The sequence below is a fragment of the Acipenser ruthenus genome, chromosome 34 (genome assembly GCF_902713425.1).
Source record: "Acipenser ruthenus chromosome 34, fAciRut3.2 maternal haplotype, whole genome shotgun sequence".
In the NCBI taxonomy this organism is placed as follows: Eukaryota; Metazoa; Chordata; class Actinopteri; order Acipenseriformes; family Acipenseridae; genus Acipenser; species Acipenser ruthenus.
The window spans coordinates 4,293,178-4,308,679 of NC_081222.1; the positions used below are offsets into that span (position 1 = coordinate 4,293,178).

Consider the following 15,502-nt stretch of genomic DNA (forward strand, 5'->3'; position numbering starts at 1 on the left):
CATGTCTCCAATCTTCTGCAGTCTTGCTAAAGGTCCCCAATTAACTCTTAGGGCATCTTGAAAAGAACTTTGAGAGAGAGTTTAAATTTAAAATGTAAAAACTTGTAAGGGTGTTAACAACGGAAATAAAAAAAAGTACAGGTACATTATTTAAGTAGTTGTAGCAACACATGGTGACGTATAATGCTATTTTTTGGAACTCCGCTACTTTCTCTTTAAAGCATGTAGCTGAAATTGTAAAGTAATTAAAAGTACACACACCACCTTGCAGAATGGATAAAACTGTGTTGAAAATTTTTAGAAAAAGCATTTGAGAGTGTAACGGGTGTACTGTTACTGTGTGGGTATCTGCTGAGAGAATGAGAGAGACACAGAGGGTTTGCCACACAGGCGTCCAGGTTTTATTATTTACAAAGGTGCAATTGCAGTGGTTTGTGGCCACCACTAGGGGTAGCCGAGCAAGCAGGTAACACACACAGTGTGGGAACAGACAAACAAAACAAAAAATGCAAAACCGAATACTGTACAAAACACAGAAAATAAAGGTGACCGTGTCAAGGTCGTGCGCTACCTCTGCTGTATAGGAGGGTCCTGCACCAGGAACACTACACAAGCACCTCCTCTGTAATCTGGTTTGGGATCATTCCGCAATCCCCTAAACTAACCCTCTGCACCGTTGAACCAACCCCAATTGCAGCACACGACTGTTGGTAAACTCCGAACTATCAGGGTGAAATAGGCTAAATGCAGAAGAGAGCATGCTTGAATTGTAGCGTCCTTTTATGGTCCGACGCTCCTCAGGATACGCAACCCCCCCACCCCCCGCCAATCAGAGAGGCTCAGTCATTCCGGCCCTATCAGCGCCTCCCTAACAACCGGTTGCCTGGCAACACGCCTTCTGTGGAGCAGCTTAGCATATCCTGCACTGTCACGTAAGCTCAAAGAAGCCAGCGACAGGTCTTCCCCTGTCACAGAGAGCAAAGCATTTTATGAGATTTTTAACTGTCATAACTGAAGAGGTGGCGGGGCTGCGCCTCGGCAAGCCCAGAGGTGCCGGGACTGTGCCCCGTCACAAATTAAGCATGGCTTCTATTGTTCAATGGCAGTTACTATGTAGTTTGATATGGAAAACAAGCAGTTAAAATGTATTGTGATTTGCACTGTGTTGCAGCTGAAAGGGTTGCTTGCAAGCCTCTGAAATACTGAGAGCTGCATCTGGAATTTAATAACAGCATTCCGAAATGGGATCAGGAGTGCAGGGACTGGAAGAAAAAAAAATGCAGTTTTCGGAAACTTTCCAAAACTTTAGAAGCTTACGACAGACTGGATTCAATATAAAACTGCCACAGTGAAGGAACACACCTCTCCCTGCTGTACACTAGTGCGAGCAAGCTGATTTAAATTACAGCGTTGTGTGCAAGGTGATCAAACTCATCTGCGTCACTATCTCCAAGACATCCAGGATGTATCGTCAGGGCTTCATCCGAGCTGCGCGTGATTCCAGGAGTCCTCAAGGGTTGCTAGGTGACAGCAGCAGGTGGCTGATGCAAGTTCACTCAACAGTGTAGAGCTCAGCAGGTTCATAGCTACCCCTAATGTTTAGAATTGAGTGTAAATATAGTTTCCCTGTCATCCTCTTTTTATCGGAGACATGACAAAGTAATACAAAAAAAGAATTGCTGCACCCTGCTGTCCTGTTAAAAAAAAAAATATATATATATATATATATATATATATATATATATATATATATATATATATATTTGGTGACACCATAAACCATAAGAGCTGTTATAACCTAAAGTAGTTCACTTCAGCTCCATTTTTTATTTTTTTAAATATAAAACATGGATCTCATGACTGAGGGTTTATAACAAGGGCAGTTCTCTTTGTTGTGTTTTTATTTACTTGGTCTCGGATGAATGAATCTCTGGCTTCAAGTGAGGGAATCAATAGCGGAAATTTTCAGTGCTTGGAATTTTTTTAAATAATAACAACAGTCAGCAGGTTAAAAGAAGTAGAGAGGATTCCATTAAAAGTAGTTGGCAAAGTCATAAATAGGCAATGTGTCGTCACGTCGCTCATTTACGACTTTCCGATTTGATATTTCTATATGATATATGTAATCCAAAGCTCCCGCTTTAAATTTAGCGTGAGCCTGGCTGAGATAAATGAATTAATATGTTAATCTTGTCCCAGTTAGTGTATTGGAATGTGTATTGTAACTGCATGGCAGTAGTTACCCCTATTAGAAACCTATTGAGAAATGGACCCTGATTGTTGTTACTGGAGCACGCTGGGAAGCTTTTCCTATAGCTCTGCTTTGTTTACTCTGCCTCCAGGGGTCCTGATGACAACGCCATACTCGCTGAAATGGTGCTGGACCGTCTGAACGCTCACAAGGCTGACAATCCCAGTATGGGCGAGGTAGGTGGGACATACAAGATGGGCTGTGCTGACTGTCAGATCACAAAGCTCCATCACCAAAACTGCAAGTCCATTGAAAACAACAGAGCTCTGGAGAACTTCTTATTTCACTAACGGGTTGATTTGGTCAGCCTGTACCCTGATAAGCCACAGATTTTTACTGGAGAGGTTTACAGCAGCCAGACTGTAACCAAGCAGTATTTCATTTAACCATAGAGATGTTTGTGTTTTAAATCATGACACAAAAAAATGGCTGTCATCTTCAAATGTTATCCGTGGGAACAACTTCTAGCCTTTTATTCTGTCTGCTACTTTTTGCTGTGCTTGCTAATCTTCTACTTATTTGTGTGTGTGTGTTTGTGCCTGTGTGCCTTTGTGTGTCTGTATATTGTGTGTGTGTGTGTGTGTGTGTGTCTTTCTGTCTGTGTCTGTTTGTGTTTCAGTGGGCCTTTGTGCATGTTTGTGTGGTATTTTTATTCTCTCTCTCTTTCTCTTTCCCTCTGAGCTTCCATTTCACTTTCCTGAAATCCGCTGACTGCAGGCGTGTGCTGCTGATTGAAAGGCAAGGTCCTGTCATGTCTCTCTTCATTGTACATCCAGTAAGCACAGTCTTAGATCTTCAAGCAGTGCTTTTTGAAGGTGTTCATATTTATTTTAGTTCCTCTTTGAAGATCAAGACATGTCTTTATCCAGTGTTTACTTTTGCTTTGCTATTATCGATTGCTGCAAATTTTATTGGGTAATAAGAAAGAGCCTCCAGCGACTGGATAATAATGTACAATAAAGCTAAAATTAAGATTAGTAAGGCCTTTTTTTTTCACAGTTATCATGGATTTCACGAATTCCATGAAATGTACCCATTGCTGTGTAATATGTCGTTCCCCATGAAAATTCCCATTTCTGAAAGAATAGTGTAAATATACATCTTTTTATCACTTACAAATAAATACTGCAAACGCTTGCCTCATTGACGCACAACCTGTTACACTGCATTTAGGAACCAGGCAGCCAGTTTAGTTTGCTTCCGGTAAATAAGAACATAAGAACATAAGAAAGTTTACAAACGAGAGGAGGCCATTCAGCCCATCTTGCTCGTTTGGTTGTTAGTAGCTTATTGATCCCAGAATCTCATCAAGCAGCTTCTTGAAGGATCTCAGGGTGTCAGCTTCAACAACATAATTGAACACACACTGCATAGAGTGGCATGATTTCTTTCAACAAGCATTTACTGTTTGTCTGGTAAGCATTTAATATTTAGGAACATGTGTTGTATAATAACTAGAGAAAGGTTATCATAGCATTTAATTTATTTCATGATTAGTGATTGATAGAGTATAAGGACCTGTATCACTATTTACATTGCTCTCTCGTTATAAGGTGTCCCTTTATACAGTGGAACAGGTTATAAGGCGGTATGGTCATAGCTCCCATTTTCCCCCATAATGCCATTGCACTAGCACTTTTATATTGTATCGTATTCTTCTTAAAAGGGGGAACACAAATTGTCGCTTTTTTACCTATTTCCCTCGACTACCTGTGTTGTACATGTAATGTTGTGTCTTTGTCAAAGGTGTCTTGACAGACATACAATACAGGGATGGAATTAAGACTCCTATTGCATAGCAGTTTCACCCATTCCAGGTTTTACTACGATCTTGATTAGGCAACAATCTCAGGTGCCTTATTAAACTCACAGTAAAACCAGCAAAGGATCAAACTGCTATGCAGTGGGAGTCTTATTTCCATCCCTGCAATGTTTTATCCCTATTTCACTGTTCAAAGCTGGTCTTGACTCTGAAAGCTAAAAGTGGCATTTCCACATGCAAACATTTCTTATTGATTGCTCAAAGAAAACAACTCATGGAGATATTGAGAGTTTTAAAATAATCTCCTTTTAGTGAGACTCTGATCAGTTCATGTGATCGACCCAAGTGACAGGTTTCTCCTTGTAGATTTCCCTGTCCTTAAGAAAACATTAAGAGACAGCAGCAATAAATAGATTGTAATAATCGATTAATTACCTTGGTGCTCTATTCAGAGCCTCGTGTAGCTAGCAGCCCTTTCCTTGGTCGTTGCTAGACTAAAGCGTTTCTGTCTGTATTTGTTTTGTCATGTGAAAGGTCAGAATCTGTCATGCATATAATACTATAGCATTATATTATACTGTATAACAAGGATAGCAAGGATGAAGCGCCACACCTGCTTAGCAACACTGTTCAATTTGGAAAAGTGGGATTTCCAAAATCAGATAAAAAAAAAAATTAAAGAAACCACTGAATCTGAAACAGTTACTGGATAGTAGATCTCTCAACCCTTGTCATTTAAAAAAATAAATTAATAAAAACCTCTCTTTCTAAGATTTTCACCAGTATTCAGCCCTGCTGATCCTGTTACGAGTGAGCGTTTACAAGGAGCCACTCTGCACAATTAGAAACTAATACCCGCTGACACTGCAACCTACTCCAGTCCCTCATATTTATTTTGAAATCCTTTTATGTATGAATGTCACCGCTTGTTCCCCCGGACTGCAGCTGTACTGAGTGCTTTCATAAATTACCAGTCAATGATGACCGGTAATGAAGATGTGGAGCAAAATGCCTCCCTTCTATTTATCAATCTGGAAAGTGCTTATTAGGAAGCGCATATAAAGCTATTACAATTTCATCAAACACTTGTTTACAGGAGCTTCAAGTGCTTTCTGTTTTCGATGTAGTTCTAATTCAGCATGAATTTCTTTGACATACAGAAGCTGTGTTTTTTTGTTCTGTTCTGTCACTTGAAGTGAGGTCGTGATTGCTGTACGAAACAAAAACACCGGAATATAACTAAACATAGCCAGCAGTGTTTATTCACATCATTGCTCACCACGCGCATATATCTATCTAGGGAGATGTTTTCTTTTTTTCACATTGTATACTATAAAGTCACGATAAATAAATCAGAAACAATCAATTATTAGAGATCCTTTCAAATCCCATCTGAAATAAATAAATACATCCCCCCCCCCCCCCCGCCCTCATACACTGATTTCACCATGAAATATGCACAAGCAGCTCATCGCCATCCTCCGTTTCACATTGTTAATGCAGCAGGTCATTTAACCCTTTAAGGTACAAGGGACAGACGTGCCCCACAAATAAAGTGATGCTAACGTCCCTGTTTTTGCAATGAGGTGCACAGAAAGCATAGTTTTACTAGATAGATAGATAGATAGATAGATAGATGGATGGAACAAGAACTACATTTTATCCTCTTTTGCTACTGTTTTCACACGTGAGTGAAATTATTTCAGGAGTTGAATCCGGGAGTAATTAATGCAGCTTTGCTCCCTGTTCTGTTCACACTAGAAACAAATTCACCATTTGCTGCAGTTTTTCTTCAGTGTAGACACAGTAAAGCTGGAGTTGACTCTGCAGTGCAACTCTGTACTCTGAGCATGTGTAAAGCACATTTTAACATGCATGACACGTGCAATCAAAAAAGTAAGTTGCATTCTTTTTTTAATGTGGCTTAGTTTATTTAGACATGATAATGAAGGGTACAGTTACTCCGGTAGTAATTAACGCAGACTCGAATCTACCCCAGGAGGTGGATTAGTTAGTCCAGTAGTGAGTCGCACTCACAGACACATTAAAGTGGAGAGTGAACTAAACAGGTTGCGAGTCTTGCTTTAGCACACACTCAACACCGATAAAGCACCACGTGCAAATGGTATTTTACTGCCCATCAGTCCTAATGTATCCACAGATACAAAAATAATGTATATGATGTTAAAGTGTTTAGTGGCAATGGGAATGGAGCTGAAACAGCTTGGCTACTCTGTAATTTAGTGGATGCCCCCACTTCGCACTAACCTGTCCCTGTCTCATTCTGTGTCTCGCAGGGTCCGGACAAGGCTCGCTCCCAGCTGCTCATTGTTGACCGAGGGTACGACCCTGTGTCCCCCGTCCTACACGAGCTCACCTTCCAGGCCATGGTGTACGACCTACTCGACATCCAGCAGGACGTTTACAAGTAAGCGACGATCGCAGGCACAGGACGTTGTTTCCAGCAGTGCTGCCTGAACCAGTTATTCGATTATTTGGATTGAGCGTGCCTGTCCGCAGAAATCAGGTGAGGAGGGTTCACTGGTGTTCATCAGGCTAATTTACCGTTCAAAGTGAATGCTGCTTGGATTTGTGATGATTGCTGCTTTTCTTGGACTCCGTGGAGAGCAATGATCCACACAAATCAAAGCAGCTCTTTCTTTACTCTTTTCACTTGGACCGGTAAATTAGCCCAATCAACACCAAAGACCCTCACCTGTAGAGAGCTCCATCTGAATAATCAGTTTGTGCAGCTTTAGTTCCGACATATATAAAAGTAGGGTACACTGAGAATCTGAGAATCTGGGAGTACACTGAGTTGTGTGCTGTGTGTCCCCTCAGGTACAAGTCAACAGGAATTGGGGAGTCCCGAGAGAAGGAGGTTTTGCTGGACGAGGATGATGAACTGTGGGTGCAGCTGAGACACATGCACATCGCAGATGTCACAAAGTGAGACCCCATTCCGCCCTTTACAAAGTTTTCTATAGTACAAGCATAGCAAAGTGTGATAAAGCACAGTGAAAGCGTGGCAGAGCATAGGTAAGCATAGTAAAGCCCTGAGGGGTATGGTAAAGCAGTTTCAGATACTTTAGGTTTTACTGTAAGATTAATAAGACTCTTATTGCAATTTCTGCCTTTTCCAGGCCTTGCATTCTGTGAGCGTAATAATTGCGTAATGCACACTGCAAATTTTAAATACACAACATGTTGATGTCTTCTGTCTATTACAGAAAAGTAACAGAGCTACTGAAGACGTTCTGTGAAAGCAAACGCATGAGCACAGATAAGGTACGTAAAATTCAGAATAACCCTCAAACTGTAAAAGGCATGTATTTGATGCATTACGTGGAATTGCGGGGTAGCATTTTACCCCGGGGCACGTTAGAAATATTAGTGCTGACCATGTAAAAGTCATGTATTTGATGCATTACCATGCATTCATTTATTTTTGAATTAGTGTTTTTATTTGTTTTTTGTTTTTTTAAATGGGTCGACACAGTTCTAAAACCAACCCAAAAAACGGACTAGGACTATCTGAGGTTTCAGAGAGCTACTTGTTTTCTACCTACTGTATTGTTTTAGCTTAGTTTGTTTTAGCATGCAGGGATCTTATTGGATTGAAGCAGAACAGGCTAAGCTGTGAACTTCTGAGTGACTGAGTCCTTACAATTCATCTGCACTCCTTCTGTCTCGTAGGCCAACATGAAAGACCTGTCTCAGATGCTGAAGAAAATGCCTCAGTACCAGAAGGAACTGAGCACGGTAATTGGGATTTAAATAGTCTGTTGTATAGGGCTGTGATAAAAAAAAAAGCATGTTTTGCTGTAAAACTGTTTGTAAAAAGACTGTAAACCTACCCAAATGTGTTTCCTGCAGTGTGTTACATTAGATAAGACATCTGAATTTAAAAATGCTGCTGTATATTAAATCCCTTATAAAAATGTACCACGGTAAATTTGCATGGTCATTTTGAAGTTTTCTCATGTCTTTTCCCATGGTTATACTATTCATATACCATAGTTTACCATGGTTTGCCATGTTTTTAATATGCTTTACCATACCTCTCTGCTTACCTATGTTTTACCATTATTATTATTATTATTATTATTATTATTATTATTATTATTATTTATTTCTTAGCAAACGCCCTTATCCAGGGCGACTTACAGTCGTAAACAAAAATACATTTTAAGAATCACAGTAGAAGTATTAATACAATTAAGAGCAAGATAAAATACAATGACTTTGGTTCTAGCAAGTACAAGTATGACAAAATACGATTCAATAATGGAGCAGATAACAGTGTCAGTGATAGTTACATCAGGATATAATTAAATACAAAATACTACAGATTAAATAACACTTGTGACAGATTACAGTACTCTAAAGTACAGGATTCAATGCAGTAATGCATGCTTATTACACTTTGCTATGATTTTACTATGGCAAACACTTTTATAAGGGTTAGGTTACCATGGTTTGTTTTTAATATGCTTTACAATGCTTCCCTAGGCTTTACGATGCTTTCACTGTGCTTTATTACACATTGCTGTGCTTTTACTGTGAGAAAGTTCTATAAGGGAGGTAACGTTATCTGTTTGTGTTCCGCAGTATTCCACACACCTGCACCTGGCTGAAGCGTGCATGAAGAAGTTTAAGGGAACCTTGGACTCGCTTTGCAAAGTAGAACAGGTCAGTACTAAGTGATTGTAGTTAACAAAATAATTCCATAGCATTTCCACACCCTGCTCATCCAATCACTATACTGCAGGGCTCAAACTGTTTTGAAGGCAAGTGGTTGTAGCAAACAAAATAATTTCATAAATCGTGTCTGTCATGCACTTCCATTCACTATAATTGGTCTCAAATAGGCAGTTTTGTAAAATAAAGCATTATTTACCAAACATGTGTTTTCATTTTAAAACATGCTATCTGGGACTACACTGGGTTAAAGACATCTCTGTTTGTACCAAGTAACAGATTTCCTGTAAGGAAAGCAAACTAAGAACTTTCTTTAGTACCAGATGTCAAGTTTTAAAAAATAAAAATGCACATTTGCTATAACATTTGTTTCTTTCAAAACCACACATTTGAGACCTGTGTGTTGATGTTAGATTCATGAAATGATTGTGTTTGCTAAATCCACGTAACCAAACATCAGCTGGATTTATATGGAGGTAAAGGAGAGGGGCCCTCAGTTTGAAATGGTTCTTTACTTGTTTTCACCATTTAATTGCTTCCCTTTAAATTTGAGCATGGTTTTAATTAGCCTAGCCTAAAAACCTTGAAAAAGCGATGACGTAGCATCTCAGTATCTCCTTACCCTTAAATCATCTACAGCAGTTTAGCAGCGATTAGGATTGGCTCCATCCCCAGGGCTATCAGTTTGATATTAGTAAGCTAGTCAGCTTTGAGGAATTCTCTTTAGCTCTTTTTAGATCATGTACACGTGCTGTATTTTTTTAAAAGCTGTTTTAAAATGTTTTTGACCCTTTACTGCCCTGGGTATGTTCCAATACCTATTTAAGGCCTATTTTCTCAATGTAAAATATATTGGGCACTGGGCAGCAGTGAAATGAACGCACACTGTCCTTGCAGCTTCCCCTCTGAATAGGCACGCATTACTTCAGTTTCAAACACAGATTTGCGTACATTTGTGGAGTAACAATCTCAGCTCCACGACAAAACCAATATTAAATATCACTATTGGAATTAATAATAAAACTACCCCCAGAATATATGGATTATATAGAGGAAGGAGAGCTGAGCCACAGATCCAAGAAAAACAAATCGCTGGGTAAGTCAGTTTCAAATTATAACACTAGTTTACAAGAAATGCTTCAACAGTGTGCAAAAAATATATACAATCTTCGAACAAAGTTTTCTTCCCCCAGTTAATTCTAACCCACGCCCTTAGAGTACAAAAATACATTTATATTCACAATGCAAACAGTTATACAAAAAAACAAAACAAATATGAATAAGTCTCTATAGCAAACTGCAAGAAGAGAGTGTTGAATACAAAAAAAACAAAGTCATTTTACACAATAATGTCCATCTGATAGCAGATCAGGAGCGTGAATAATCAAACAAAACAACAAGAAGAAATGAGCCTTAGATAACAGGGTGCTTGTTTAACCCCAAAATAAGCAAACCAAAATGAGACTTCTGTATGGGGCGCTCCTTTAACCCCAATATAAACAAAACAGTTCTCCCAGTCAAAGTAATCCAGCAGAAATGTAAAAAAAACAAACAGTTTGATCTCACCCTGCGTCCTGGACCTGTTTCCAGTACCCCTTGAAAGTCCTGGTAATGTATTGGGAATGATGTAAATGGAAAACCGGAGGAGATGGCAGTGACTTTGGGAGAAAGGCAGCAAACAACATAAAAAAATAAATAAATAAATAAATAAATAAATAAATAAAACGGTACGCATATACACTTAACTCAGTTTAAAAGAACACAAGAATAATGAAACGGCAAAGCACTTTCTATTTACCACTGAGAATATCTTCTTTCACTGAGTTTTGTTCCACACGATAGCTCCGAAAGTTGCTCCCTCCTAACAAACCCGAACCCCACTTACACCAGAACAAAAGAAACTATTTAAACCCACCTAACCCTTTTTTTCCTCGTAATTAGGAAAGTAGTTTGATTGTTAATGCATTGATTGGAGCTCAAATTGATTTTAATTACAGAACCCAGACCATAGAGATAGTGCAGAGATGGTGTAACTAAAATGTAAGGAAAGAATGACTTAGAAGCTTTAGTTTCAGCTTTTTTACCAACAGACCCTGTTATTAAGTTAATTTATCTTAAATTATTTAGTCTTATCCATACAGAACATGATCACCTGACCAGGTTTCTGCCACTAAGTGCAGCAGGCGGCAAATTACTTATGCTGCTGTGATGTAGCCAATGCCACAGCGGCAAGTATAGAGACTGAATGACGAGCACCACATTAGAACAAATTCTAGTTCACGGCTTTTGGGAAATTACAGTTTTATGAATGTACAGCTGAGCTTGGTGTATTTTGTTCTTATTGGGTTTTTGTTTTGTTCAGGATCTCTTTATTTTGACCCCCTTTAGGATTTAGCGCTGGGAATGGATGCTGAGGGAGAGAAGATTAAAGACCCGATGAAGAACATTGTCCCTGTGCTGCTCAACGCTGACCTGGAGCCACACGACAAGATCCGAATCATCCTGCTGTACATCTTCCTAAAGAACGGTATGCCTGCTTTCAGAACACCACTAGAGCCACAGCATCATCTACGATATGGCTGTTAAAACCTATGAGAAAGAGAAATCTGCAATTACGCTACACTTTTTTGTTTTTTGTTTTATTGTTTTGCCACCTCTTAAAGCCGCTGTAGTTGTAACATAATCCCTGCCTAGCCTCTGTGCGGTGTTTAGATCATTTTTTCACTTTCTTTTTCACTGTTGATTCAGGAGTCGCTGAAGAGAACCTCACCAAGCTGATCCAGCACGCCAACATCCAGCAGGACAGCAACATCATCAGGAACATGCAGAAGCTGGGCACACCTATCATAGCCGGGGTGAGAACACCTCTTACCTTCCTAAAAACCTCCGGAGGGGCATTTATACAAGTTTCTTTTTTTTGTTGTTGTTTTACTGGATCTCATTTGGAAATCTGTATTTTTTTAAAAGCTCTTTTGCAGAGGCGTCCCAGGGGGAAGGCAGGAGCACATTACAGTTACACACAAGCATACAGCAAGCACACAGTTTCACAATCCATGTATTATTTTATTCACTTCACATCACGTAAAATCACAAGGCTGGTTCAAGTTTTTAAAATGAGAAAGTGACTCTGTGGATCTGGGTAGTTTATTTAAGTCTTAGGGGGCAGCAAAAGCTTCACTTCCAATAGTTCTTCTCATTGTTGGTATTTTGAAATATTTAGTATCACCGACATTTCTTAAGGCATAAACACAATTCAACAGGTTATTGAGATAGACAGGCAGTTTATTGTTTGCCCCTTTAAATACGATTTTACCAGAGGGAATATAGCAATGGTTTATATTGAAGGTTAAATTAAATGTTTAAACTTTAGCCAAGGGTTAAAAGGTGTAAAATGTTACTTCCGTTTGAATCACCATCTGAAATATACAGTCCAAATATAGGTGTTAGCCTTAGTGTTTTAATAGTAGAATGTGTACTGCGCAGCCTAATTTATTCCATACACAGTTAAATGCTGCAGACACGCAGTCTTGTAAACAAATGTGTGTTCCAGTAATTTATACGAAGCAGGGATGGAAATAAGACTCCCGTTACGTAGATACTCATTTAATCCATCCCTGGTTTTAATAAGACATATCTGAGATTGTTGCCTGTACACTGGCTAATCAAGCTTGTACTAAAACCTGGAATGGGGGAAACTGCTGTGCAATAGGAGAGTTATTTCCATCCCTGCAGAAGTGATGGAGGGGGTTTTATACTGGATCTGAAAACACAGCAAGGGGATGGACGGTATAACGAGAGTGGACTTTAGTTATTTTGCCTTTCTGTACAGTTGCCTTGTGTCGGAAGGTTTCAAATATCAGGGATGTAATTTTTTTTTGTTGTCGTTGTATTTATTTAATTATGGTTTTCCAGTCGACCAGCAGTGGAAAGATCAAACCAGAAAGGAAGGAACGCACCGAGCCCACTTACCAGCTCTCACGCTGGATTCCCCTCGTCAAGGACGTGATGGAGGTGAGAAGAGATCTGCTGCTGAGCTCTGCGCGCGTGTGTGTGCACCCTTATAAAAGTTTCTCATTGTAAAAGCATAGCAAAGTGTAATAAAGCATGGTGAAGCATAGGTGATGTAACTTAAAAAAAGGATGGTGAGTAAGTAGATTCAAGAAACTGCACAGAGTCCTTTTCTTCAGTCAGTTGTTAGGTTTATTGAAATATGCAGGGAGTCTGGTCCCAGGTACAGGACAAACAGAATACTCGTTCTTACAATTATTGCATGACATTAAATACCCTTCTGCATAGGTGTCTCTCTCCTCCTCTTTCTCTGACACTTAACCAATAGAAAAGGTACAACTCATTATCCTGTTACCATATATTTCATTTAGTGTGAGTGTGTGTGTGTGTGTGTGTGTATGTGTGTGTGTGTGTGTGTGATCTAGTGTGAAGACCTCTGAACTCAGTGCATTCTTCAGACCCCTGGTGCCACAAAGGTCCATACATCTGGTTTTTGTCTTTGGATCTCTCTGAAGTCTTAGAGCCTGGCTCCTTCTGGTCCCCTTGAAAACTAGCTTTATGACCCCCTCATAAACCAGCTGTATTTTCTAAGCAAAAACCTGTTTAACTAGTTTTATACCCCATTGGACTCCCCGAAGGGCAAACTTCTTTCATGTCCGGGCTGGAGGCCAAAGGACTTGTTTGTACAGCCTTGTGCTGCTGGCCAGTCATTTGCTTTGACACAAAGAATCCTTTTCAGTTGTCATAACTTCTCTACCATATTGCCTTCAATCTACTTCCAATGTGCAGTTGTTTAAGTATAGTTAAATATACGTTAACTTGGTGTTTTTCTCAGCTCTCTGCTACCATCCATTGCTCAATGAAGCTGCTATGATTTCTTGCTTGCTCGGAGTCAATGCAGTGCAAGTATCTATATACCCAGAGTATATAGCCAGCTTTCATCTATCACAGCAGTGCTTGCATTTTTGGAACTAACAGTTTTTTCTATCCAATGTTAAATCACTTTTCAGAAAAATAACATGAATACAGCCGTCATTCCTCATGCGTAGCAAACTGCTATTCAATACTTGTTCCATGTTTTCCAACAATAGGTAAGCATTGAAAAGAATAGCGAGGTACTCCATGGTAAAGCATATTAATAAAGATGGCAAACCAGACTAAACTTTGGTAAATGCACAGTATTAACCATGGGGAAAGCATGGCAAAACTGCAGAATACTGAGGTAAACTTAAGGATCTAATCAAGTTGAGAGTGTATTTTCTCTTTTTATGACAGGCCTGACACAGCAGAGTGCATGAGAAATACACTCTCAACTAGATTAGGGGTAACCCTATGGTAAATTCATTGTGCAACCATGAGAAAAGCATGGGGAAAACGTTTCACTAAAATTAAGATAACCGGTCTTAACAAGCAAGTCATTCATTTGCTTTGCTTTGTTACTTGTTACAGTTTATTTTACCATCTGTATTGCAGTACATCTGTGATGAGGTGAGACTGGAGCTGGGGGTTGCAGATGGTGGACTAACTAGTTCACTAGCCGCTGTTTTAACAATGCAGAGAAACTGCACATGTTGGATTTACCTTTTTCATTGTGTCATTGTGTCAGTGTGCTGCTCCCCTAGAACATGCTGCCTTTTCTAAGTGTTCACTTTACTGCAGTCAGTGTGTTCAGGTATGCAGAAATCTTTAGCTTTTAAATGTATTCATGTGATCCCGGAACTGAATGGTATTACCGGTAAGCCATAATTGCAGCTGTAATTAACAGTGGTGATGTAATTCCTTCCTGCAGGATGCCATTGAAGACAAGCTGGATAAGAACAGCTGGCCCTATGTGTCTGACCCACCCCCGACCGCCATAACCGGACATCCAGTGAGGTAAGAGAGGGGGCTGCAGATCTGGAACATGAGATACAGAGATCCAGTGAGGTAAGAGAGGGGGCTGCAGATCTGGAACATGAGATACAGAGATCCAGTGAGGTAAGAGAGGGGGCTGCAGATCTGGAACATGAGATACAGAGATCCAGTGAGGTAAGAGAGGGGGGCTGCAGATCTGGAACATGAGATACAGAGATCCAGTGAGGTAAGAGAGGGGGGCTGCAGATCTGGAACATGAGATACAGAGATCCAGTGAGGTAAGAGAGGGGGCTGCAGATCTGGAACATGAGATACAGAGATCCAGTGAGATAAGAGAGGGGGCTGCAGATCTGGAACATTATGTAGGGTTCAGTTTACCACAGTCAGTGCAGGGATGGCAATAAGACTCCTATTGCATAGCAGTTTCACATTGCAGGTTTTACTACTAGCTTAGCCACAGTATATAGGTAACAAGCTCAGATGTGTCTTATTAAACTCAGAGTGAAACCAGGCATGGATCAAACTCCTGTGCAATGGGAGTCTTATTTCCATCCCAGCAGTGTGCACACGCTTACAAATATATATATATATATATATATATATATATATATATATATATATATATACAGACGTGCTCAAATTTGTTGGTACCCCTCCACAAAAAACGAAGAATGCACAGTTTTCTCTGAAATAACTTGAAATTGACAAAAGTAATTGGCATCCACCATTGTTTATTCCATATTTAATAGAAATCAGACTTTGCTTTTGATTTTTTATTCAACATAATATTGTAAATAATAAAACAAATGAAAATGGCATGGACAAAAATGATGGGACCGCTAACCTAATATTTTGTTGCACAACCTTTAGAGGCAATCACTGCAATCAAATGTTTTCTGTAGCTCAATGAGACTTCTGCACCTGTT

General features: G+C 39.6%; 1 protein-coding gene across 1 annotated transcript in view; it reads left to right on the forward strand.

Moving 5' to 3' along the window:
- The window catches only part of LOC117965599 (syntaxin-binding protein 2-like), a 41,865-nt gene that overhangs the window by 16,710 nt on the left and 9,653 nt on the right, over positions 1–15,502 (forward strand). The window contains exons 8-17 of the mRNA XM_059007132.1: positions 2,343–2,427; positions 6,311–6,441; positions 6,855–6,962; positions 7,244–7,301; positions 7,710–7,775; positions 8,625–8,705; positions 11,103–11,241; positions 11,463–11,569; positions 12,627–12,725; positions 14,512–14,597. Of these exons, the coding sequence (XP_058863115.1) occupies positions 2,343–2,427; positions 6,311–6,441; positions 6,855–6,962; positions 7,244–7,301; positions 7,710–7,775; positions 8,625–8,705; positions 11,103–11,241; positions 11,463–11,569; positions 12,627–12,725; positions 14,512–14,597 (960 nt within the window). The remainder of the gene's footprint in view (positions 1–2,342; positions 2,428–6,310; positions 6,442–6,854; positions 6,963–7,243; positions 7,302–7,709; positions 7,776–8,624; positions 8,706–11,102; positions 11,242–11,462; positions 11,570–12,626; positions 12,726–14,511; positions 14,598–15,502) is intronic.